This window comes from Anser brachyrhynchus (assembly GCF_964034855.1).
Source record: "Anser brachyrhynchus genome assembly, chromosome: 1".
In the NCBI taxonomy this organism is placed as follows: domain Eukaryota; kingdom Metazoa; phylum Chordata; class Aves; order Anseriformes; family Anatidae; genus Anser; species Anser brachyrhynchus.
In genome coordinates, this window is record NC_137694.1 from 176,076,162 (window position 1) to 176,103,741 (window position 27,580).

A 27,580-nucleotide genomic window follows, 5' to 3' on the forward strand; every position below is an offset into this window, starting at 1 on the left:
ACAGCACTGGAAATACTAGTTCTTGGCTAGTCTGAAAAACAGATTGATTGCATTCTTGTCAGTGTCATTGGAGCTGAAGCTGTGTTGTGTAAAGAAAACAGAGAAGTCATACATCAACAGTAAAAATTTATTGACTGACCTCTTTGTATGTAGCTGATTTTGTTCTGTTATGATGGTCTGTTTAATTAGGAGTAATTAAATAGAAGTATCTAAATCTTAGTATTTTTATTAATTTATCAGTTGGTTTTTTTTTTTCTGTTGAAAAGGCAGAATATCCCTAATACATAGAAAAGGGGTCATCAAAATTTTTTGTCTTAAAGCTGTCTTTCTAAAAATATAGCACACTAGTAAGAATATTGTGTGTTGTTGCATTGGTGAGAGAATGGGTCTGTATGGAGATAAACCATTTCATTTTCAGACTTATTTTTAGTGTCTTAGGACTTAGTGGAACAGTAAGCTACTTTTTATTGTAGCCATGTTTAGAGTTTCTGTTGTAGGTGGGCAACCTGTTCTGATGTTTGACTGCTATCAACAGAAAAAAAAGATACACAGTTAAATGTAATTTCTTGTATTTCAGTTTGTTCCTATTGCCAGTAGGGGATCCTGTCTCTGGGCACCTTCTTGATGAGTCTGGCTCAGCCTTCTTTACACCCCACCCATGCCCCCATCAGGTATTTAGACACATTGATAGGATCCCCTTCGAGCCTTCTCTTCTCTAGGCTGAACAGTCCCAGATCACAGCATTTCTTCATAGCAGAGATGCTCCAGTTCCTTAATCATCTTCATGGCCCTTGACTGAATTTGCTCAATTATGTGCTTCTCTTGTACTGGGGATCCCAGAACTGGACCGAACACTCCAGATTCACCTCAGCAGTGCTGAGGGAAAGGATCACCTGCCTTGACATGCTGGCAATGTTCTACCTTGGCCTTCTTTGCCCCAAAGGCACACTGCTCATTCATGGTCAATATGTTGGCCACCAGAATTCGACACACACACCTTTTTTTTCTTTTTCCTGAAAAGCTGCTTTCTAACTAGTGGGCCTCTGCCTGCACTGGTATTTGCCTCACCACATGATGCAGGTTTTTTCATTTTCCTTTGCTGAATTTCATTAAGATTCCTTCCTTCCAAATTCTCAAGGTTCCTCTGAATGGGGACACAGCTATCTGCTCTGTCAACCTTTAATCTGAATTGCGCACCATATGAAAACTTGCTGAGGGTGCACTTTGTCGCAATATCCAGGTTCTTAAGGAAGATATTACAGTATTGGCCCTGGTACCAAGTCCTGGGTAGACCATTTCAGAGCTGTGGAATTCTGTTTATTCTTCTGTAAGTCCAATTTCCCTCAGGAAATCTTTTTGTGGATATCTCTCAGAAAAGCTTGCTGTGGCAAACTCCGTATTGGATCTAGAATCAATATCATTGATTCTGGACAACCTCAGTGGAAAGGAGATTTACAGTTGCTATCTTTTGTTGTCACAGAAAGAAGAATGTAACTGCATAACCATGATGAACATGATTTTATATACTTGTCACAAAGTTCAAGATTAAGATGATTTTACTCTTGGTCCAATTATTTAAATGGAAAATTGGGATCCAAATGAGATGCAGAAATAGGCATCATACATCATTAAGTATTTATTTTAATCACCTGTACAGAACTACTTCTAAAACCACATTTTACCTTTTTGTTTTCTATGGTCTGAATTGTCTTATGGGAGTTAAAATGATGGTGTTACCAACCTTTATTTCAACAAATGATCTTTAAGGGTTTTTGAAGGATGAAAGCTTTGTTTGCATTTCACTTGTTGTGAACTCTTTGGAACTTGTGTCAAACTTTCATTCATAGGCTCAGAGTCAAAATCTTTTTGTGTCCAATAAAAGCACTATAATGACAACTAAATAATGAGACAATTTTAGCAAGAGCAAACAAGGCAGAATGAAACCCAGTCTCCTCAGCAAGAAGATTTATGGAATAGGTGCATTAGTCATTAGGTGAACTTGTACTTTCTTATGTTATAATTTCTAGGGCTTTGAAGCACTAGCAAACACTTACTACTTTGTGCTGGGCATCATTAAGAAACATACCTCTTCTGATTCTGGACTAGGCTGTTTCTGTGATTCCATTGAGGTATATACTCATGTTTCTTGGGAGGGCTAGTCTTTTGCCTGAAGTCGCCTCTGAGGAAAGATAAGTGAATACTGATATTCCTGGCAGAAGCTGGATTTAATACTAGTTAAATATAAAGGGAATGGTCTTTTCAGCCAGTCCATCCAAGGCATACTTGGCAGCTATTTCAACTTTGCATCTGTACACCAGATTATTTTTTTTCCTCACTGTAACATTTTCCTCACTGTAACACGTGTTCAGTTTTGAGCCCCTCAGTAGAAGAAGGACATCAAGGCCCTGGATTGTGTCCAGAGAAGGGCTATGAAGCTGGTGAAGGGCCTGGAACACAAGTTATGAGGAGTAGCTGAGGGAACTGGGGTTGTTAGTCTGGAGAAGAGGGGGCTCAGGGGAGACCTTAGTGCTCTCTGCAACTGCCTGAAAGGAAGGTGTGGGGAGCTGGGGGCCAGCCTCTTCTCACAGATAACTAGTGACAGGACTAGAGGGAATGGCCTCAAGTTGTGCCAGGGGAGGTTTATGTTGGAAATTAGGAGACATTTCTTCTCAGAAAGCGCAGTCAGGCATTGGAAAAGGTTGCCCAGGGAGGTGGTAGCATCACCGTCCCTGGGGATGTTCAAGGAAAGGTTGGACGTGGTGCTTAGGGACATGGTCTAGTGGGTGATGTTGGTAGTAAGGGGGTGGTTGGACCAGATGATCTTGAAGGTCTTTTCCAACCTTAATTATTCTATGATTCTAAGATTCTCACAGGGATTTATGAGGGTCAAAGGAACCCCTGTGCTGTGTTATGAGTTATTACTCTAGTCTGTGCACCATTACTGAAATACCATCTGATAGCAATATATTCATTCACTTGCCTATCAGTGAAGATTATCTGATTAGTGGCATGGCTTTTGCCAGAAAAAAATTGAAGACTTTAAGGCAAATCCAAGTTGAAGTCTGTACACATTCTGTATTTTCTGGACAAAGCTAACCTTCACATCCACCCACAATTTCTGTACAAGTTTATGTCTGAATTTCATTGGAGCGAGGAGTCTGAGCTTAGGGGGTCATGTTGACACACAGTTTGAAACCTTTCCTTCTCTGGACATTGATTCCTTTGTATTTTTATATTGACAATATAAAGTCTCCATAAAGTCTCCTAACCCCTGTTCATGTATAAGGCTGAGAGGTCTAGAAGTTATATGTCAGTAGTACGAATTTTTCACAGAATCTGGTTGTCTGAGAAACTGAGAATGAAAAGATGGAACCACTTCCACACACTGGAGCTTGCTTCTGAATTGAGGGCCACAATTATCTCCCTCTCAGTGATTTGCTTCTCTGCTCCCCGGAGCTTAAATCATCAAACTCTATACCATTGCTCAAGTTTTCCTCTTGTGATATTTGGAAAATGGTCCTTCCATTTTTTACTCAGATGGAAACCTTTAATCAGATGGGCATTGCTTTGTACTGTTTGCAATCGATCGTTATGCAACAAACATACAGTGGAGCACTTGAAAGAGAAAAAAATATATATTTTGTTATATATACTTTGTTGATTTTTTTTCCTAAATCTCTCCCTAATATATCTGACCTTAATTATATCCTGAGCTGAAGAGAAAGATATATTAAGGTGTTGTGGTTTCACACTGATGGGCAGTTAAGTTCCACCATGCTGCTTTCTTACTCACCCTCCTCAAAAGAACAGGGGGAGAAAATATGATGAAAAAAGGCTCATGGATAAGGACATGGAGATCAGAACACAGAGATAGAAAGATCACTCACCAATTCCTATTGCAGGCAAAACAAACTCAGAATAAGGGAGGTTAATGTAATTTGTTGCCTATTGCTAACAGAGTAGGGCAGTGATAACTAAAACCATTCTAAAATCCTCCGATCCCCAGACCCCCTGCTCCTGCGTGGGCTCCTCTCCACGGGCTGCAGCTCCGGCCCGGGGCCTGCTCCTGCGGGGGCTCTCCATGGGCCGCAGCCTCCTCCAGGCCACCTCCACCTGCTCCACCGGGGCTCCTCCACGGGCTGCAGCGTGGAGATCTGCTCCGTGTGGGACCCGTGGGCTGCAGGGGGACAGCCTGCTCCACCAGGGGCCTCTCCACAGGCCGCAGGGGAACTGCTGCTGCCTGCCTGGAGCACCTCCTGCCCTCCTGCTGCACTGACCTTGGTATCTCCAGGGCTGTTTCCCTCAGCATTTTCTCACTCTCCTCTCCCAACTGCTGTTGCGTAGCATTTTTCCCTTTCTTAAATCAGGTCTCACAGAGGCATAACCAGTGTTTCTCACTGGCTCAGCTCTGGCCAGCGGCAGGTCTCTTTTGGAGCTGGCTCTGATCTGACATGGGGCAGCTGCTGGGCTCTGCTCACAGAGGCCACCCTTGCAGCTCCTCACCCCGCTGCCAAAACCTTGCCATGTGAGCCCAGTACATAAGGTCTGGTTTTAATGCATATGTTTATCCAAATTGTAGAGTTTTAATTTCAAATGAGACTTAGTATTCAGAATTTGACTGCAGGAGCTTAGTTCTTTAGTTACTTACAGTATAAAAGCTGTATTTAATTGCAATGTCTCAAAAATAGATCCTGGTGGAAACTGACAGTCTAAGTTCCTGTAGATGAATGTCCTAAGTGTGCAGACCGAACAGGTAGTGTCAACAAAGAACATGATAAAGAATTCTTTTTTTCCTGAAGCATTTTGTTTTGTTTTGTGCGTTTGTTTTATTTGAGTGGCTGAATAAAGCTTTGATTCCTTGAAAGAGGAAATAGACATGTTATGAGATGTTTTTCTCTTGCTAAAGTGACCTTCTGGAGAACTAGCATCGAGTATGATGTTTTAGTTTGCACTGGACAGTTGCAGGGAAACTGTAAAAAATAAAACATTTTTAATCCACAGTAATCTTGTTGCACTACTGTTACTTTGAAACAGTACTGCTAATGATATTTGTGATTTTTCTTGTCATGAACTACTGCTAGTCAAATTACGATATATATCATCTGCTGCTTAATAACTGCATAAAAATGCTGGGCTCGTTACTGCAGTATCTGTTGCTATCATAAGACATTAAAAGTTGTACTGTCAAGCTTATAATAATGCGCTAAGGAGAAGCATCTGTAGTATTTTTGACATTTTTAAAAACATAATTATGAAATTAGGCAGTTTATATCTGACTTGGCACTGAAATGTCAAGGGCACAACTTACCAGCTATTACGGTAAGTTTACTTCTGCTTTTGATAGTATTTAAAAGACAGTTGTATGAGTTTTAATTAGGTATGATATTAAAAAGTATTTAAATCTCCTTTTCCACAATTGAAGGAAAAGAGATCATAAAAGTGTATATTTCTCAAAGGAATTACCGTGGACTGTGCAGCTATCTGCAAGTTGACTGGAATTACTAGTTCTAGAATGTCAAAAGATTGATACACTTGACTAATTAGGAAGCCCCTTGGGACTGGTGACAGCAGTCTGCAGCAACTTGTGAAAGCTGATTTAAAGGTCCCATAGGAAGTGTTAATATTGAACAATACTTTCCACTCTTACACTATCACAATAGCTATGTTGTACACAGTTCTCCCAGGGCAATTTAAAAGATTTCTTAAGTATCGCATGGTACACATTCATTTGTTAAACTTTCCATCACAAAAACTTGGGCGAGGTTATAGATAGCCAATAACAGTATGGGTATTAACAGCTGTACAACATCACAGAAGGTGTTGAAATCAACTGTTGGTTTCGGCATCAAAAAACAGAATTTGGAGCCTAACTGAAGGTGTAGAAGCTTGAAAAACAGGCTTTCTGCATGTTTTGGGTACAGAACATTAACTATGAATATTTTTATTTGCAGTTGTTAACTATTCTTCAATATAGCTCTGCATAGTGTAAAATTACTAGAGGTGTGTGGGTTTTTTTGTTTCTCTTTTTTATTCAAGTTTTATATATGCCATTTATTTTTCTATGAACTGTTTTGCATGTCAATGAAAACATTAGTCTCTAGTTGAATTTCTGACTGCAGTATATTTCAGATAAGTGTGAAAAATAGATAGTACCCTTCAATGTGTTCCAGCTATGCAACAAAAAGTTGTTTTTGCAGTATTTTTATTCTATTATTGAATTTATTTATTTATTTATTTATTTTTAATATAGTGTAGCAGATTATGCACCAGGTTTTCTACTGAAAACTGTTATGTTTTTGAAGTAAGTAGGAATCCATGGTAGTCATGGAAAGGCTAAAAAGGTGACATGCTGAAATAGGATTGAAAGCAATTTTATTTTTTTTCTGTTATTCCTACTGCCTAAAACAAACTTTATGAACTCTTCTTCCATAAACATTGATGGTATTTTGGGGATTGTGATATTACTGAGTCTTTTTTGAATTGCTATCTCTCAAAATGTTTTTAAACTTTCCTCCAACATTCTTGTACCTTAATGTAACTAACGGTTTCTTCCTCAAGCATCACTTTGGGTTGAAACACTTGCAGAGTGTTTTCGAGACATGAATATTAGGGAGTTGCATGAGATCAGACGGAAAAAGGAAAGGGGGGGGGGGGAACATCAACAACAACAGGAAGCTGAATATATGATCTGAATAATTTTTAAGGTATGTTCCAATTAGTAGCTGTGCTGGTTCACTGGTCATGAGAGAGCAAACTTCACTGTAGTAAAGCATGTTATACTAAATTCAAAGGAAGAGAAAAATCAGTATTTCAGTCTTCACATTTACTCTATATCTGCCATGTATTGCATAGAAAATAAATGGGTTTAAATGTTATACAAAATTGTAAAATATTTCCTAATTTTTCATTATTTCTCTTCGTATATAGAGGTAAGCTATTTAAGTTAACTAGTTTGGGCTAGAGAAAAAAGGATAACTAAGGATGTTCACAGATTATAGTTTTGTCATTTTGAGGACCAGTATCTTGGGGTAGTAGATGAAACAAAGAAGGAAGAGTGTTCTCCTTAGGGGAATACTTTTAGGAAATTCAAAAACTGAAAACAAAATCATTTTCTGAAATACATTTGTAGAATTAGCAAAAATTAAAGAAGTACTAATGAAGTGCAATTTGTTATGTGGTAATACAATTGGACAAAAACAGCTTTTAAAAAATATTTTTAGTCTGTCTGTAAGCAATAAAGTAGTTGCTGATGTTAGAAAAAATGTCAAAATGTTTAAGAAAATCTAATTTAATTTTGAATCAATGTTATAGAACATCTGTTGTGAGCTTTACATATGTTTATATGTGTATTTCTCTGGAGTTTTTGAAAATAGAAACTCTTATTACCTTTAATGAAATAGTTACCACCATTTGGTTTTAAGTCATATCTGAAGATTGTTTTTCTTGTGGACAGGAAAGCTCAGATTTTGAGACGACTGTGTTTTGTTGGTTGTTGTTTTTTTAACTAATGATTTGCATATCTCAGTTCACAAAATCTTATGTCTCTTTTTGGAATGATTTCTTCTTTGGCTTGTGCGTGATATCCAGGCTTAGATTCTTGGAAGCCAAATTAGATTAAACGCTTGACTCTGTAGAGTAATGAAAGTAAATACGTTGTTTCTAGAATGTCATATTCATAATTTGGCCCATGCTGATTTGACAGTTCTTTGCCAGGTCTTCCCATCTGTAACTTTGAACTTCATTTGTCTTATTTATTTATTTATTTATTTTGTTGCCCTTGAAACCACATATATTAGAAAGATGATAGAATTCTTTAAGCCTTAATGAAAGATGGAATTCCTTTAAAGAAGGAAAACAGATAGAAATAATATTGGCAAGAAACATTTCTCCTAATAGTTTTCCCCATATTCATGTCTAGAAGGTTGTCTTCCTGCCTTAATCGTAGTCCAGCACTTTCAGAATTCCTTAAATATGTAGTATCTCTTCTCTAGCTAGATTAGATTCTGATCTGAATATTACTGTTAGCAATAACTGCAGAATCATATGATGTGTCTGACTGTATCCAAGGTGTATGTTGACCTTGGGAGTTTTGCCTAGTGAGGCATAATGAGTTTTCTGTCATGTAATTCTTTATTGCTCTGTGGAGATTTTTCATCGTATTGGAAATCTGTGGTGGTGTGTTCTTCGTCCTCATGGATGTGGAGACAAGGGGCTAATAAGGTTCAGAAATCTAAGCTTTTCTGATGTTTTTATTTGAGGAAATAAAAGTAAGGGTTTTAATGCTTTTGATTAATTATAATCTCATGGTAACATTCATAATTCTTTCAGGGGAATATTATACATACATGTGATACGATGAGTAGAATTTTCCTGAACTACATCAATTATTTAATATTGGCTACGGGTTATTAAATATAAAAGGAAAATGGCTTTTGATTAAAGCTACCTATGGATAACACTCTGTATCCTATCTAGTCCAATATTGTTCCTTCAGCTTCCTGCTGAGAAACAATTTCAACTTTTTATAACAATAACTGAAATAATCTCTTTTGTCTAATATAGCAAATCATTTAAGGGACAGCTCTCAAAAGCTGACATGAAACTGATTATTTGCAGTTGCAAAAGGGTACTGAAATGAAAATATGAGTGAAATGACATTTCATGTAAAACAACAGTAGAGAAAGAATGAATGTGAAATGAATGGAATAAAATTTGGCCTAGTTCAATGTAGAGAAGACCAAATCTGTTCTGCTTAGTTGTGAGAGAGCTATTGGTAAATGTTAAAAGCCTGGTTAAGTTTGAAATAAGTAGTTTTAATTCTACCATGAATATCTTCTATTGTTGTTGTTTATTGTTCTTATTATTTATGCTTTGATATTGCTGTGGTAATCAAAGAGTGTTCCTTCCCTCTCTCTGCTATAGAAGGTGAGGAGACTGGAGTGATGGATAGCCTCTTGGAGGCCTTGCAATCAGGTGCAGCTTTTCGAGACCGAAGGAAAAGGATACCAAGGGCTAAAGGTGAATATTAATTACATTTTACTTTTCACTTTCCAGAAAAAGATAAAAGTATTATTGGTCCAGTGCTCCGGAACCTAAATGCTGTTGTGTTTAATTCTTTTTTTTTTTTTTTTTTTTTTTTTTTTTTTTTTTTTTTTTTTTTTGCGGTTACATCTTTCAGGGATGTTCAGGCTGTTTTGCTGTTGTCCGTAGTGCTCTGGAGATCAGTGTAGTGAACTTAGCATAGCCTGATTGTTAACTCTCTTCCATGCAGCCTTGTGTACTTTACATTTTGGGGGTTTATACTAGCAACAGTTGAATGGGGGAGGTAAAAGTCATCTTGCCCTGCCAGTGCATCAGATTATTTCACTGGTATTAACTGTAGCTGTACACCTATAAATATCTAACTTGAAAATATTTCTGCTTGCTAATGTTGTTGCAATACTCCAGTAACTTTAAGAGAGGTGTTTTATTTCCATTGTTTTCTTGCTTTTGCAGACATACCACAAAATGTCAGTCCAACCACACAGAGGCCTGTGCTGAAAGCTTGTAACCATGGTAATGAACCATATTCATGAATTGCATGCTCTTCTTAACTTAGCTTATGTAGTCGATCTGTGCTTTCAAAAGATTGCTGTGATATTTTGTTTTCTACATTAGTGGAATACTGAAGCAGTATTGGAAACTGGTTCTTAAGGTTCACATGCATATTACAGCCTTAAACAGTACTTGCTGATTACTTTGCAAATTTCTTCTATCGTTTGTAGGTTTTTTGTATTTATTTAAAATTTGATTACAGTTTAAAATATAGTACTTTGATAATCCTTAAAAACAATACTGCAGGGATTTTTTTAACAGATTATGAACTGTGTTAGAAAGCAAAGATTGTGGAACATTTCAAATGTTAAGTATTTATGATACCAAATTAGAGAACCTTTTCAATTCATTCTGTCTGTCTTGGTTTTTACTGGTAATACAGGTAGCCCAGGTATAAGCTATCATTTACCAGTAATTCAAAAGTGATGTTGTATCAGTAAAGAGGAAATTAATCATTTATTTCATGGCAAAATATTTCTCCAAATGTTGAGTATGAGTCCTATGCATGTGTTTATGCATAAGCTCCTGAAAAAATCCCGCTGAATCAGTAGGACTGCTCGTATGCATAAAGTTACAGGGAGGGCATGGGTGTTTGGTCGCTCTGTTAGATAATCTACAGAACATTATTACATTATCTGTGTTTTAATTAAGCCTGAGGAGTATGGAGCGTGTTTTCGGTGGCTTCTAACCTAGTGGTCTCAAGAAAAAGTTTTACATAGTATCTCTATTATAGAAAAATTAAACTTAAAGAAAAAACTTAAAGAAACTTAAAGAAAAAAATCTTAATTCTCAGTTTTATAAGCAGAATGCATTCTCTTTTGATATTTAAATACACTTCAGAATTTATAAAGCAGATGCCATCACATTGAGGATATTAATTTTACTTCATTTTTCCTACATGTTTATTTCTTAAGTGACTAGAGTAGAAAAAAGAAGATAGAGATTTTGTCATTATTAAACACAAAATCAAATAAAATAGAGCTAGAAGGACAGCTGAAAGATAATTTAATTCACTTCTAGGAATTGGCCCAAGGAAGAATGAAGTATATTTGACAGGTGCTTGTCTGGCACATAATATATTGATATTTAAATAATGACTACAGAGCACATCTGAATTTATCCTATAAGTGTTACCGCTTAATGTTGCTTCTTTTCAGCCCATTCTATCTTCCTATCTCCTGGCAATATAGTTTCCAGTTTTCAAACTATAAATGCATTTGGACAAACATGAGGGCTATGTTTTATGTTCCAGGTGAAAAATTAATAAAGAAACCAAGACTATAAATTCTGCAAAACTTGCACACTGATTTGTGCATCTGATGGATATTATATGATGCTCAAGTTTGATTAAAGATCATATGTTTGTTTTAGAAAAGTAAAAGTAAACTCTTGGATGTTTTGTTGTTTTTACCATAGTCACTTTTCCATAGATCATCTTGAGACAATCTTATTCTAAGATATTTTAGAATGAATCCAGCCTTTGTTGCACCTGTCTTGTTTGCTATGAAACTGGATAAATACTATTTTAAACTTGCTTTTAAGGAATTCAGTAGTATGTTCTTGATTTGTGGACACTTGTCACAATATCTGTATGTTGCTTCTTCCTATCTTGAGCCAAACAGAGCATTGAACTTGATGTTGTTTCTGGGGAGTTCAATGATAGAAATATAGGTCATTGGTTTCTTCGAGTTCATCTATTAGACTTCTCTCCCCCCTCCCCTCCCCTCCCCTCCCCTCCCCTCCCCTCCCCTCCCCTCCCCTCCCCTCCCCTCCCCTTTTCACTATTCAAACCCTAAGTTGAGAATTTGCTGGTTGATAATTTATTTTGTTGTAAATCAGAAATTATGTAGGTTGTATACTATCTAGAATGTATTCTAGACCCTCAGTAGCAAAGCTTGTTTTTATATAACAGTTACCTCACTAAAGTAAGTAGTGTGGCTGATCAAACAAAGAATTGTAAGGCTTCTTTAATTTTCTGTTATCAAGGAATTGACTATTTTATGTCAGTTTTATTTCAGTTTTATCCTCTTTGTAATTTTTTTTTTTTTGCACTTTACGTCTAATGTTAATAAATATGCAATAACCTATTATTTCTATGTATATCTGCATATTAGGTAATGTATACTATATATGATGGTTTATTTTCTATAGCTCATTATATATACACCATATAAGCAAGAAATCTCTGATTTCAGCTCAAGAAAAACAGAAATATGTCATAAGACAGAAAGATTGGCTTGCCCTGTCATTGATTTGCTGTTTTTCCCAATGTGAAATTTCAAATGAATGCTGAATCTTATATCAGAGTGCCAAAAAAGCCACTAGCTTAAAATATGTGGAAAGTGATAAAGCACTTTTCTTGTTTGCTTCTTCTGATGAGACTAACAGATTCACTTACAGTGGGTATGGTTTATTAATACACACTGCAGATTCAAACCTAGGGTGTACTTCTTCAACTCATTGCGCAGTCAAAAAGAATTACAAGCCACAAGTTGAAATATCTACCTACTGAATCATTCAGAGTGTAGCAATCTCTATTGGGCAGATGAAATCAAGTTCTAACTGATATATTTGTTTAAAAACAAAATAAAACCAAACAAAGGCTCTTTCGTCTATGTCTAAAAAAGTGGAATAGAAATTGTATACCAATGCAGATGGGAGGTAGAAAGAAGTGGCTTCGGGAATGGCAAGGGAGAGAATGCCCACTCTCTCCATAGCTGTAATATAAATGGCAGCAGGAAGGAAATTTATTTAACTATTGCCATTGTTATCCTCAGTATGATACTGCTCAAAGTACCAAACTACCACTTACTGGTGAGGCTGAGCCAAGTTCTATTAAAAAAATAGAAAAAGAATACAAAGGAGCAAGCCAACACTACATAGCTATAGAACTGAGAACAGAAATTTCTTCTTTTAATGAAATGGACTGAAAAAAAGGAGGAGGAAGAAATTTTGTGAAATGCTAGCCATTGGTTGGCCATTTTTCTCATCATGATCCTTTGAGCTCCACAGAAACCTCTGATAGTATTCAACTGTTATTTCTGATTAAAAAGGAGTACTGGTTCTCATGCTGCTTCCCAGGGTGGCCTCTTGGGTGTGTTATTTTATTTTCAGTCCTACTACGCTCTTCTTTAATTAAATAGATTGCCTTTTTTCCTAACATGGTGTATGTTTTTGTTTTGTTTTGTTTTGGTCATTTAATTCTATTCTTATTTCTGTGATCAGAATTACCTAATGAATACAAATCTTTTCACTTGATTTTTGTTGATGTTGATATGATTGGTATATTTATTTCCTTTGTTTCCATTAATGCTGTTTTATTTTATTAACAGCTGTATTACGTATACACTCAAAACTGCCTGTTAATGTTGCAGTTAACTTTAACTGAAAAGAACCATAACCTGCAGAACTATTGCACTATATGCTTTTGTTGTAATTTCTGTTCAGACTACTGTATAACACAAGTAGCGTATTAGTATAGTTTTAGTGTCTTTGTACTTCGGTAAGGTTTTGATTCAGACTCATCTAGCGGGGGAGCTTTTTTATTTTATTTAGAGAGCAGAAGAAAGCACTTAGTTATCAGTCATAAGGATTTTTCACATTAGAAGATCTTTTCAAGCAGCTAATACCTGAGCTTGATCTGAGTTTATCAGTTATTTACAACAACAGTCAAGACACATTAGCTGCTTGCATGTTTATTTCAAGCTAGTTATGTTCAAATACACATAGCACCATATCCAAGGCAGCTCAGAGCCCATTGCAGCACAGAAAGCTGCATTATTCACTAAGTTTTCAGTCAGGCTTTGCAGCCTGCATCAAGTTCTCTGCTGCTATGGCTACGCGTTTATTTGCAGTAACATTAGCCAAGGTAATGTTATCTGAAATGCATAAATACAAATTCTAGATACAGCTTTGATTGCACGTATATATATCTCAAATGCAGTGCAAAGTGTTTTTCTTTACAAGTAGGTTGTATTCAAAATACTGTGAGTAAAGAAAAGCTCTAGTAAAATGGAAGTAAAAATGCAGGTTGCTTTTTGTGACTGCAAAGGTTGAAAGAAATCTTTCTTTTGCAGTCAGCTAGGTTGTGGACTACACTTACAAAGGTAACAAGAAAGTCTTGCTTCTATTTTAAAAACAAAATTACATTGTAACGGTTAGTCTTAATTACTATAGCTTTTTGTTCAGTAAATTTATAAACAATAGAATAATTTTCATGTCACATTTAGTCTGAAGCATTTTAAACACCTCTGTTAAATAAAACTCTTGCCCAGCAATGTCATTCTGGTCCCAATTAAGCTGAAGAAAACCCTTTTTTCATGTTCTGTGTTTTTTTTTTCATCTCTTATTCATAATAGAACTGTCATCTGAGGTTCATATTAGTGTCTCTGCTACCTTATTTTGACAATCATAGCTGGCAATGAGCTCAGGCTCATCTTAATTCTTGAAACCAATACTGCAACCACTTGGAGGTCACTATTTTATTTCAGCATTGCTGTATTTGACAGCATATGATGATAGACATTTGAACCTAATTTTTCCTTATTTTTTCTTAAATGTATGTATGTTGCTGTCCTTTCCATAACTGCATCTAGTGAATATTAGGGATGTGCCTAACACTGGAGAAGCACTGAAGTCTGTTAAGATATTTTTTTTTCAGTACATGTTGCTTAACCCGTAGCACTAAAGATGGATTCTTGAACATCACCAGTTCCTCATGGTAGATGCTGTTTTTAAGGCATTATGCATGTTAGCCTGTTCTTTCCATCTGGCTAAATGTTTTTAACGCACATATGGAAAGAAGGTAGAGATTTTATTTTTTTTTAATAAGGATTTGTAAAGGTTTACTCATCAGACTAGTTTCCTCAATGGGAGACTTGGAATATCTGTAGGCACTGTTATGAAATGGAAACATTTAATAGGATTTCTATTAAAAAAAAAAAAAAAACTTCTCAGGTTTTCCCATTTTAAGTCCAAAGCTTCACTTCAGTATTGGCTTCATAGGTCAAGTAAAATTGCTGCTTATTCTAACAGAAATAATTCCCCTGAAACCATCTGCACTGTTTATAATAAAGAGTTTTTTCCTGGAGCAGACAGCAGAGTTCAAAGAAATTGTGACCATAAGAATCAATTTTGCATGTGTGAAAAATAACCAGACAAGGAAAGTTAATTTACTCATTTTTATTTGTTTGTTTAGAACTAGTTCTGCACTGGCATGGTTGCACACAAATACAGTCTGTCACAGAGGTGGCCCCAAAGAATTTTCATTCCAAAATATATAGAATAAATTTAATTTGGTTGCAAAATTTTTGGGATCTTTATATAGGGATCTCCCTTTCTTGTAATTTTATGTTGGAGTGGAGAAGGTACTTGAGACAGAAGGGATGAAAGGCACTGAGAAGAGTTTTGGATGAAAAATGGTAGTTTGATTCTATCAGAGTCTTTCCAACAACGTCAGCAACATCAACATTAACTATAAGGATTGACATAAAGAGAAATAGAAAATAGCCATTTATTTTTTTATTTTGAAATGCCAAGTGGTGGAAAATGGATATGTAAATGCACTCATTAATATTGTGAAAAAATTGGTATAGAAAGAAAGCAAATGCTGTTAATTTGCCCTCTGTATAAGCCAAACCCAAACTGTCAACCTCTTAGTACTACCCACATTTAGATAAGATAATGAGGAATGGTAATCCTACGAAAAATGTCTCTATTACTCCTCTTATAAAATCTTCTGAGATTTCTGTTGTCAACTCCCATGAATAAGGGAGCATGTGCACATCCTACCATTTTGTGTCTTACCTTGAAGAATTATATGTGAACTTAGTATAGGCATCAAAGAGGATGAAAGCTTTTAAGACTAAAAATTCTAGGTGCCACCTTGAGACAAGGGGGACCTTATAATGGGACTTATTCTCCAGAGGTTTGATGATTTCATTCCTAAAGTGAGACCTTTCGAAGACCTCATATTAGACACTCAGAAGAGCTAACTGCTTTTGTAAATACCTTGCTGGCGTTCATCGGTACTAGTTCAATAAGAATACTTCTTTCAAGGGAAGCAAGGACGTTTTCTGCAAGATAAGAACTGTGGCAAAGAGGTGACATTTGAAAGCAGTGACACTGTACATCCCATAATTGCACATACAGTAAATGTCAGCTTCGTAATCATCTAGCTGGCTAGCCAGATTTCCAAGAGCTACTACAGGCAACTTATATATTCAAAGCAGTCTTCTGAATATGCATCAGTGGACAATCTTAAATCTGTGAAGGGAGCTGTAAATTACCAACAATTTACCCATATTTGTCTTTTCATTGTTTAGTCACGCAGAACTTTCCATTCAAAGACAATTACTGAGTTGATCTGTATAGCAAAGAGGGTTCTGTCATTTCTCAGACTACTTTTCAAGTCTCTTCCATATTTGTTAAACAAGGCTTTAGGTATAAATTACCATTTTTTTTTCCACTTCTGTTTATTGTTTTCAGAGCATTAAGAACAAGTGCTATATAAACTCCTTTCTCTTTCTTCAGAGGCTTTAAGAATTCTGATCCAAATAGAATATCTATCAACTGAACAACAGCCATAATCCTCATTATATTGTTATATATATAGAATTTTAAAGGTGTTATCTTTTTTTTTTTTTTTGAAAAAAAGAAAAGAATGGTGAAACACCAGCTGGTGAAATTTCATCAGCATAACATTAGAATTTAGTTTTGTCTGGTTAAAAGGTGCATGGTGCATTGCGGACAAAAGCTTAGATTGGTACAGTGTATCAGTGCTGACTGGAGTCCATTTTGTGACTCAGGCAATGCCTGGTAAATGCAACAGTGAAATCTCAACAGATGTAGAGGAAACACAAAACATTACTCATTAAATTCTTTAAGCGCACTTAATTCATCTTTCATTGCCATGTAAGTGAATGTGTTCCCTTAATGTTCTGGGGTTTTTTTCCTCCTTTGGGAGAATTTAGTTTTATTTTCATCCTAAGTGGTTGTTGCAAAAGAGCAAAAAATGTGCAGTGTGAAAGAAATACTGGAGTTATGTTTCTTCCTGATGTTTTTCATTGCAAGTAAACATTCAGGAAATGTGCAAATAAAGGACATTAAATAGATGCAGGGGAAACAAGAGTATCCTATGATTTCTTCCTTTTGTTAGGGTAGGAACACTTGGAAGTGGAATACTCTAAAGGGAAATTTGCATTTAAGATGAACCAGAACTGGTGGTTGTGCCTGTAAGTTGCTTGATAAATGTGGTATTATCTTTGTTTCATTCCAAGAACAGATAAGTCTTGTGTATTTCCATCATACACGCCTAAGGCAAAATTGACATCGACCACGTAGCAAAATAATGAGAAGGCTGAGAAGTCTTTCTTGGTGGCTCAGGCTTAGAGATCATAAGTGGCAAAGGAGGCAAATACAGGGGCATATACAGGTTTCACATAAATGACAGAAGGAAAGATGATAGCCAGAACGACACTGCATGATCTGGAGTAGTGCAGGATAATAGCTAGACTACAGTTAGATCATTAGATCCTATGGAAGTGGTTTTGGAAATTTATTTTTTTTCTTCCATGAGAATTCATCAGTTTCATAGTGATCTACCTTAAGCTGTTTCTGGCATTGTACATGGATGAAATATAGCAGCTGCCAAAAAAATTTCACAATTCACTTACACATCTCATCAATGCAAAACACCTTTGTGAATACATTATGCTCGCACTCTGATATTTTCACTACTTTTGACTTTCTGCTTCCAGTTTACACCGTATGTGCAGCCCTTTTTGTCACCGTAATGCAACACCCATAAGTTTTACCCAATATATTTTCTTATGTTCATGTAGTTTACAAATACAAGATGAAAAACTGTTTTTTAAGTCATTTCTGGAAGAGTATTTGGGTTTTGAAGGATATTGGGCTAATAATGAATCTACTCACTTTCAGTATACATTGTAATGTAGTTTCACCCATGTTCTTGGCATAGAATATTAGAATCAATCATAGAATCACAGAATGGTTTGGGTTGGAAGGCACCTTAAAGACCACCCAGTTCCAACCCCCCTGCCATGGGCAGGGACACCTCCCACCAGACCAGGCTGCCCAAAGCCCCATCCAGCCTGGCCTTGAGCACCTCCAGGGATGGGGCATCCACAGCTTCTCTGGGCAGCCTGTGCCAGTGCCTCACCACCCTCCAAGTAAAGAATTACTTCCTCATGTCTAATCTAAATCTACCCTCTTTCAATTTAAAGCCATTATGCCTTGTCCTACCACTGCATGCCCTTGTAAAAAGTCCCTCTCCAGTTTTCTTGTAGGCCCCCTTTAAGTACTGGAAAGCCACTGTAAGGTCTCCCTGGAGGCTTCTCTTCACAAGGCTAAACAACCCCAACTCCCTCAGCCTGTCTTCATAGGAGAGATGCTCCAGCCCCCCCCCCCCCCGTTTTTTTTTCTTTGAAAGACTATAGGAATTCCTTGTTAGTAGGTGTAGTCTTTCTATTACAATATTTTTTCATGATAGCTTAAAAAGACTTTCAAAATTATGATCATTTTTAATTTTACTGAAAGAGTTCTCATACTTTATTATCTCATGACATTCATCTAACTTCTTATAAAAGAAACAAAGAAAAACAGTTATCTAAACCTACCACTTTGACTGTATATTTATGTAATTAATATATATGTAATACAATATAGTACAATGTGTATATGGACACTTGTACCACTGGACAGACTACTTTGTCAGCTTGGTTCTGGGTAGCTTTTTGGAGCAAATTTTGGATATCAGAATATAATCTTTGAGTTTTAAAACAAATTTGGATGTCTGTGGGGCAACACCTAATTGAGCTATGCAGAGACATGTCCAAGAATTTTGACAGGTATTAAACCACAGAAACATAGAATGTGCTGTCATAATAAACAGTGTTTTTCATAGGCTTCTTTTCTATATGTAAAATCTGAATTAAATAATTTAATAGGGTAGAGTATGTATTTTCACATCTAGAATCACTTTGTCACTTGGGTTCTTCCCTGCCATTTGAGAACCTATACTGGCTAGAAACACAGCATTTTGCAATAATCACTCTTCATAAACAGAAAAAGGGAAACCATTTTAGATAATCTAAAAACAGGATGTGCCTTTATTTTGCTTGATTCAGTGACTGAGTTAAATTTGAGATGAATTTCTACAACTTCACCAATAAACAGTTGTGGGAAGTGATAAAGTTTGTATTAATATCATAGCTATTTGTGTCATGGAATGGAATGAAATCAGAGCTGGTTTGGTATAAACATCTTGGATAAAAGAGCTTAATAAAGCCATGGGTAAACTATTTGTTAGAAAATGCCTGCCTATGGGACACCAATTAACAGGCTGATACTTTCATGGTTGGAGCTTCCATGTCCCCATATGCATTTTACTTCAGTCACTGGATTAAAGACTGAATGTTTTCTGTGGCAGGAATCATAATCTGCTTTCCTCATTCAGTATGAATATTTGAATCACTGGGCTCAGTAACATTTGTTAGTTGCAGCAGAACTGTGTAAGTAGAGAGGCTAATGAACAGAGGGAATTTTCCAGGGATATGGAAAATATGGTTTAAATCCATTCCCTAAGGGAATGGTGGAATCTGGATAAACCAGGGTTAAATGCAGCTGAGTGAGGGTTTTTATAATCCAATTTCAATCCAATTGAAATTGGTACCCTTTCTTACTGTAGGCATAATTACATTTGATGATTTTTTTTCCATTTTCGTAGTTTCAAAAGTAGAGATTCTTCCCCAAATACCATACTTCAATTCCTTGCTAAAATTGCTTTTTCTTCCCATAAGAACTGTGTCTGGAGAAATTTATCTGAGGCCCTATTCTTATTTCAGCGTGTGCATTTTATGCATTACTGTTGTTACCAGAGAAGGGAGAGATATTATACTTTTTCTTGCTATGTTCTAAAATAAAAATATTTTTTCTTCCGTCTTTTCCCTGAGAAAGTAAAGTTCATGACATCTCCCTTTCACTCTGCCATCATTAGCTGAAAAACTGGGTGAGTCATTCTAGTTATTCCAAACCTGCTGATAACCCATATGATCATGGTGCCAAATTAGGCTGATGGAGGAGCTTGGAGAGGACTGTTAAATTTTGGACAGTGTTTAAAGAATGAACTGAGATGAAATGAGAACTACATCAAAAGAAACAATGCTTAAAGCTGGTAGAGTGCCCTATCCTTTCCTCTGGTTCGAAGCAGTTCCTGGGTGTTTTTAGTTGGTGGTAGTGGTGGTTGTTTCATTTTGTGTTGTTTTGTTGTGTTTTGTTGTTTAGTTTCAGTTTTCACTGTTTGAAACTTGCGATCCATAAGGTCTGCTTTATAGATGTACCAACCATCCAAAACTATAGATGAAACCAGTAGGATCAAAGCATTAAGCATGTAAAGTGCTTTTTAATGCTAATTACTCGGGCATATCAGGTATCAAACATTTTTAACTGATCTCTCAAAATTAATGTATGTATTTAATTTCTGAAGAGTATTCATACCTCATTAATATAGATACCCAATTTATGAAGCTTATGCTCTTTATACTGGATAAAGAGAGGGACATACCCATGTTAGACAGGAATTAGCTTCTATAAATTGTTAATAGTCAGTGAGTTTAGGCATCTAATTTAAGTGACCTGAATAGGTTTCTCCATGTTTTAATTCTATATCTATAATAAAGTTAATAGAAATTGGCACAATGCAATGAATACTGAAGATAAAACAGTAGCTTGAATAGCTGCTCCTTAAGTTAGTATATTCTGTCCTGGGCAAGGAAAGAGGGGGAAAAAAATAATTGTCTTCTAATGCATATATATAAACATTTGCATTAAATTTGGATAGCCAACTTTCTTTTGCTTCCAAATTCTTGTTCTTTGATGCTCAAGTCTTTCCCTTTACTATAGAGTGTTTATGTAATTTATTTTATCCTGCTAGCTACAGTGTTAATACTTTTTATGTCTGCTAATGTTCCATTAGAATAGCTGGATAAAAAGTAAATGAATCAGTACTGTGGTGTTATGTTACATATATATATATATATATATATAAAATCTTATTGATATGCAATATTTAAAGTTAATGTTTCATCACTGCTGACTGGTATAAAAATATAAAAGTTGCATTGAATGTAATTCTGGCAGACTTTAGAATACATTAAAATAGTTAAAAACAGCAAGTTTATCGGAATTATAAGAAAACTGACTCAGCTAAATATCTGAATTGGATATGTTAAGTTCATAATTTCAGCCTAAAGACTAATATACATATAATAAAGAGTGATGCCTGAGTAGTTGCAAACTCTGTTCTGTCTATTCAGCACAGGATAAAAAGTAGTATGCTATCAGGTTATCCCTAGTTTTATAATTGTACTGTAGATGGTAGTCTTCCCCTTTCCCTAAGAAATACAAAACCGTTTTAATTCTGTGTGATCCATCATCAGGCAACTACTCAAAAAAGTAACGTTCTTAAATGCTCTCAAATGTCCAGTAGCAAAAATAAATGAAGGGCAGAGTGCATTAAGGGATTTCCAGTTGTGTCTCGCAGGGCAGAGAAAACTGCTGCGAGAGAGCTCGTGGGATAGCTCCTACTCTTGCTGCCTTTAGCAATAGCTTCCTGACTAATCAGTCTCCAGGCTTACCCCAGTGCTTTCAGTCTGTTCTTTCTCTGTTTGCCAGTCACCGACTGAAAACAGGACACAGCCAATTACTCTCCATTGAGCTTACGCAGTCACTGTTTATCCACCTAACAGCAGTTGCCCTGAGATCATTTTATTGAAAACTTGATATGTAGTGAGATCTCCTATTAGAAAATGGTAGTTTTGTTTCAGCATCATCAAAAATATATGAATCTTACAGTTTAAGATTGAATACCATATTTGGAATAGTTGTTTCCTATGGGACTGAAAACAAAGTCTGCTGAAAGTGGATTTTCTTCCTTTTCCATATTCCAATGACAGTCAATTAAAAAAAAATAAAAAAAAGGTTTGTCCTCATTATTGAAAGTTAAAAAACCAAACTGTTAATGACTGTGTATTTAATTGAAGATATAGCTGGCTATGTCCTAATTTCATAGTTTGGGCTCTGATCACCTTACATGGATCATTTTTTTCTTCCTTTCTGGTTATTTCCGAAGCCTTTTGAGAGACACCTAAGTTTTTTCTTGTTCCCTACCACATCTTGTCGCTTTCTTTTTCTAAGCCCATCTTTCTTACTTATCTATGAGAACATTCAGCAGTACCACTTACTGTAGTGTATAAAACATTTTACTCCTACTTCAGTGTGTAACTGCAGACTTAGCCTAATAAAAAGGGTGTTTTCGACTTGCACCGATAAACTGTAAAATACACTGTGGCCTAAGTGAGACTATTACTTGTTACAGGAATCTTCTATACTCACATTAGTCATAAAGCTTTGGGGAAATTGTGCATGTTGAAGGAACTAAGCAACCAGAAAGGTTGCAGAAGAATCTCCAACTAATCTTTTGTGGGAAATCTATGGTAACAGCACATACAGTATACTTGTGATTGTTTTTGTTTTGTTTTTTTTCCTATTAACTGCAACTACAAGGGTATGCATTAAAAATAGTATGGTTTTGCTTGTTTAAAAGAATGATAAGAGACAAGCAGGTCAGGAGTAACTTAAAGTAATATACTGTCCAAACTTAAATAACCATACTGTTTATGTCCTTTTAAAGATGTGGGGGGAGGTGTTCAGACATAGAATCACGGAATGGTTTGGGTTGGAAAGGACTTTAAAGGTCACCCAGTTCCAACCACCCTGCTGCCATGGGCAGGGACACCTCCCACTAGACCAGGTTGCTCAAAGCCCCATCCAGCCTGGCTTTGAACACTTCCAGGGGGAGAATCATCTTCCTTGACCTGCTGGTCACACTTCTTTTGATGCAGTCCAGGATGTGATTATCTTTCTGGGCTGCAAGCACACATTGCCAGCTCTTGCTGAGTTTTTCATCAACCAACACCTTCAAGTCCTTCTCTTCAGGCTGCTGTCTGTCCACTCATCGCCCAGCCTGTATTCATGTTTGAGATTGCCCTGACCCAGCTGCAGGACCTTGTGCTTGGCCTTGTCAAACTGCTTGTTTTTGCACACAAGCCCTTTCACAAGCCCATCAAAGTCCCTCTGGATGGCATCCCTTCCCCTCAGTAGATCGACCACATGGCACAGCTTGGTGTCATCTGCAGTTTGCAGAGGGTGCACTCAGTTCCACTCAATCCATGTCACAAAGGTGTTAAGTTGTACCAGTCCCAATACCAACAGCCAAGGAACATCACTTGTCTCTGGTCTCCACCTGGATGTGGAGCCATTGACCACAATTCTTTGAATGTGACCATCCAACCAACTCCTTACGTATCAGGTGGTCCATCCATCAAATCCTTTTTTAGAGGTGTCATATGCTCAAATCTCCCATCCAAAGTGTATGTCACTCAGAATCTGTATTTGCTCAGAAATTGCTATAAAATGCACTTTAAGAGCTGATAGCTCCAGTCTCACACCATACAATCCAACAAGGTTTTCTTTATCCCTGCTTCTACAGTGCTAGTACCTTGAGTAGTTGCAGGGTATTTTCTCTTATACTTAGCACTTTTCTGCTTTTAATTTAGCCCTCCCCCTTCCCCCCACCTTTTTAATAGGAATTCTTTTTTTTTTTTTTAGTTTGCAAATCTTTATTCCCTTAGCCTGCATTGATATAGTGAAACAGTTATTTAAATGTTTGCAGTAAGAAATACATTTCTGCAAGTGATAAGAAAACTTATTTGGTCAAGAACACTTTTTAACAAGAATGCTAACTGCATTTTTATGTGGAAATAAAGTTTGAATAAAACTAATCTTCCTAGGTCTGGTTTTGTCAAAGCCAAACTCAAAAAGTTAGGGAGAACAATATGAAAATATGAGAAATTGGAAAGCTTTTTTTAAGCTGTATGTTAGTAAATGGCACATTCCACTGCGTTATGCTTTTGGCACCAGTTCTGGATTTCAGCCTTAATTTTGTTAGTTATTAATGTGGATTCTCTTACGTCAAATTGTTCACCTTCAAAAATTAAATGGAGTGCAGTAAAATTTTACAGTCTGATAGTTTTCTTGGAATATGATGGGCATGCCTGTGGACCAGTCCACTTCAAGGTGCTTTATATTCAGAAAGCATTGCAACCTCACTGTCCTAAACAAGATTTTCAGATTTTGGAGATAATCATACACTTAATATGTTTTTATGAGGTTCACTGGCAGCAACTGGGAAAATTCAGAAAATAAGTTGCCATTTAATTGTTTCTTTCTGTTGAAGCTTGGCTGCTTCTCTGTAGTATCAACTTCTGTCCCTTCTCCTCAGGACAAAAAGTTTGGTGGTTCTCTTACCAAATAATATTTAATTAATTGGTATTTTAAGTCCTATTAATATTTTCTTGTTTGGTGCATCAAAGAAATTAAAGCTGAGCTTCAAACCTGGGCCATTTTTCAGTAATGATTTCAACATGTAATACAAGTAACATAGTTTAACAGACACTTTACCCATCCCTTCTGTGGAGTTTCTTATCTTTGAGGTATATGACCTGACTAGTGCAGTGCATTTAATTTTAGTGTAAACTTGTATAGAAGTGGTATGTGGAAGTGAATGAATTCATGCAAAGAAAGTTGAAATAACTTTGGGTTTACTCAGTAAATCAGCTTAGGCTTTGTTCAGTCAACCTAAGAATAGAATGTCTATCATTTAAACTTTCCACTGGGATTTGTTGTTGGAAGTGCACATAATATCTCATTACAGATCAATGCTCAAGAGATAGTCTGTTGTAATCTGTATTTATGGAAAGTGCCTATATTAATTTTCATTTCACATTTTTGTAAATAAAATTCCATTAATTATTAACGAAAAATTGAGTGACCCTTGATACTCAGAAAACTTGATCGCAGTGCAGCATCACACAGAAGCAGTGATTTTTCCAGGATACTTTTTTAAAACTTGGGTTTCCAATTAATATTACTTGTTTCTTTTTTGTTGGTGAATTTCATTTTCAACAGTTTAAGGAAAAAAGAAATATGATAGTCTAACCAATATTATTTATCAAACTAAATTAAAGTTTAAAGCAAGTTAAATAAGACTATCTTCCAAAGCAGCAACAAGATAAATTATCCAAGCGCTATCACTGGCACTTATGATCAGAAATTTGCATATTTGTTTTTCAAAAAACAGAGCTTACCTAAGAATTTGTTTTCTCATGCAACAGAAATGATTGTCTTAGAACTAAAATCTTGGGGGAAGGGAGGGCTATTAGTTTAAAGAAAAGTGTTTATAGGTTTTTGTTTGTTTGTTTTTAGAAATTGACTGTTTTGTGCCCATTCCCTTGCTACTTTTGAATATGAAAGGAATTAGGGAAATAAATTATTTCACAGAAGCAGTGATGCCAGAAATGAGATTCTGATTTATCTTTCGATAGTCACTTTTCTTAATCTACTGTGGTAACAGCCATTCTTTATGTGTTGAGAGAGAGAGAAGAAAGCACTTATTTTGCGGAAAGAAGTCAGAAAAGCATCTTCATTTTTACTCTTTCCCTGCGTATAGGAACCTGCCCAAAAATTATAAATAAATAAATAAAAAGGTGGCAGCTGACATCGTAGCCAAACTGACATGGAGAGTTCAAGCGTAGTAGTTTCTTGTGTGGAGTATTTCATTACTGGATAGTTCATTAAAAGGAATCTGCTGAAGGAGCATTCATAGCCATTATTCAGAGTGGAGCTTGCATTGATAAAGGCATAAGCATTGTCAAACAAACAAACAAACAAAAAGGACTAATTCTAAGACACTCTGAAAGTTTTAAAAAATTCACAGTAGCTTCCCGAGTTAAATGTGTGGCCCAACAGGAAAAATCAGCATGAAGTTCTCTGTGTTGTTTGGTTTAAAAGTTTTGAGCAGTGCATATAGAACACTTTATTTATACGTTTTAGTTTCTGTTACAATATTTTCAGTTAATTCAAATTCAGCCCAAATTAACAGCTCTATGTGCTTTGGGATAATTAAATTACTGTCTCCTCTTATCTTGGCTCACCATGCAGACTATTGCCCACCCCTATAGCTGTCTTTACTCCATTGCTATAGCAGCTCGGTTACTTAGAAATAAATCTTTTCTTCTCCCCGTCAGCTGCTGTGAAAGGAATGTAAACCACCTGTGGAAAATAAATAAATAAATAAATAGCATATTTGGACAGACTTCTTGCGTTTGCGTGTTTGGCTGTATTCCAAGTGGTGTGGTTTTGGGGTTTTGTTTTGGTTTGTTTTTACGGCTGTGTAAAGGAAGGAGTGAGAAAGGTATTTCAGCTGTTCCTACTTATTGAAATTGGCCTAGATGTACTGCTTGGGGGGAAAAAATAATAATCGTAACAGAAAAAAGGGGGGCGTGAGGCGCGGCCTAGCGAGGACGCCGCAGCCCCACGTCGTCGGGGCAACCCGGGTTGCCGTGGCAACGCCAGGCGGCTGCGGCCGCGGGGCGAATGCAAATGGCGGCCCCGGGCGGCCCCCCCGGCCCGGCCCGGCCCGGCCCGGCCCGCTGGAGGGGGTCCTTGCCGCCGGCGGCGGCCGGTTTTACAACCTGTGGAGCCTCCAGCACGGTTTTATTTTGTAGTGTTCGTGTAGAAGTGCACAGAGCTGCTGAGGGCTCTGGTTGCCTTCCGTAAAAGCTGCAAACAAGCGAAATACCCCCTCATATTTGTGAATGCGTAAGAGTGTGCCTTGATAGCAGTAACAGACTCATAGTTTCCTGCACAAGTGACTGTTTTCTGTTGTTAAAATCGTGCGTTGTTCTTCAGCTTTAAATAGAATTTCTAAGCTGCGTGTTTTTAAGCTGTTTGCTGCAAAGAAGGCTTATGATACCCTGTGCAACACATTGCCAGTGGGTCGAGGGAGGTGGTCCTTCCCTCTGCTCAGCTCTGGGGAGGCTGCCTCTGCAGTGCTGGGCTCAGTTTTGGGATCCCCAGTACGAGAGAGACGTGGACACATGAGAGAGTCCAGCACATGGCCACTGAGATGATGAAGGGACTGCAGCACCTCTCTTGTGAGGAGCGGCTGAGAGAGCTGGGACCGCTCAGCCTGGAGAAGAGCTCAAAAATGCATGCACATACCTGAAGGGAGAGTGCAAAGAGGACAGAGCCAGGCTCTTTATAACGGTGCCCAGTTCTAGGACAAGAAGCCATGGGCACAAACTGGAACACAAGAGATTCCATCTGAACATCAGGAAGCACTTCATTACTGTGCAGGTGACAGAGCACTGGCACAGGTTGCCCAGAGACTGTGGGGTCTCCTTGGAGATCTTCAAAAGGTGTTTGGACATGGTGGTCGTAGGTGGTCTGCTCTGGGAGTCCCTGCTTGAGCAGATGACCTCCAGAGGACCCTTCCAACCACAACCATTCTATAATTCTGTGTCTTTACATACCAGAGAGAATCTGTAAAATCAGCAATTACATTCAACCTTAAAAAAATCTCATCAAAGGAAGACATAATTTGTGTGTATTTGAAAGGTGAAAACTGGTTCACTGTTAAAACTGGTTACTGTATTTTCAAGTGACTGAGATTTTTATTACCCTTCTACCACATAACTCACTTAAAAGGCAGAATGTTTGTTTTTCTGCTTTTCTTTCCTGTCTGTGCACTTACATCTATTTAAAACATCCAATCCTTTTTTTCATCTCCAAGAAAATGATGGGAACTGTCTGTACGGTGAGGGTTTTGTAGTTTTGTTTTGTTTTGTTTTTGTCAGGAGGGTGGTGGTGTTAAAGTTGAAACAACACACTGAGAACGTACTAGGAGAAATCTTGGGCTGAAGATAAGGATGATTCACTCTTTTATAAGTGAATCTGTTGTTGAACAACAGTCTGATTGCCATGAAGAAGTACCTCCACAACAGTAGATGTATTTCTGGAAAGGGTGGAGTTATGGAATGGATTACTCAGTGAGGAGCTTGAGTTT

At 36.9% G+C, this 27,580-nt stretch overlaps 1 protein-coding gene across 3 annotated transcripts in view; it reads left to right on the top strand.

Moving 5' to 3' along the window:
- The window catches only part of DIAPH3 (diaphanous related formin 3), a 239,336-nt gene that overhangs the window by 168,721 nt on the left and 43,035 nt on the right, over nucleotides 1-27,580 (top strand). For all 3 annotated transcript variants that reach the window (XM_080575719.1, XM_080575717.1, XM_080575718.1), the window contains 2 exons: nucleotides 8,923-9,018; nucleotides 9,496-9,555. In XM_080575719.1, the coding sequence (XP_080431845.1) occupies nucleotides 8,923-9,018; nucleotides 9,496-9,555 (156 nt within the window). The remainder of the gene's footprint in view (nucleotides 1-8,922; nucleotides 9,019-9,495; nucleotides 9,556-27,580) is intronic.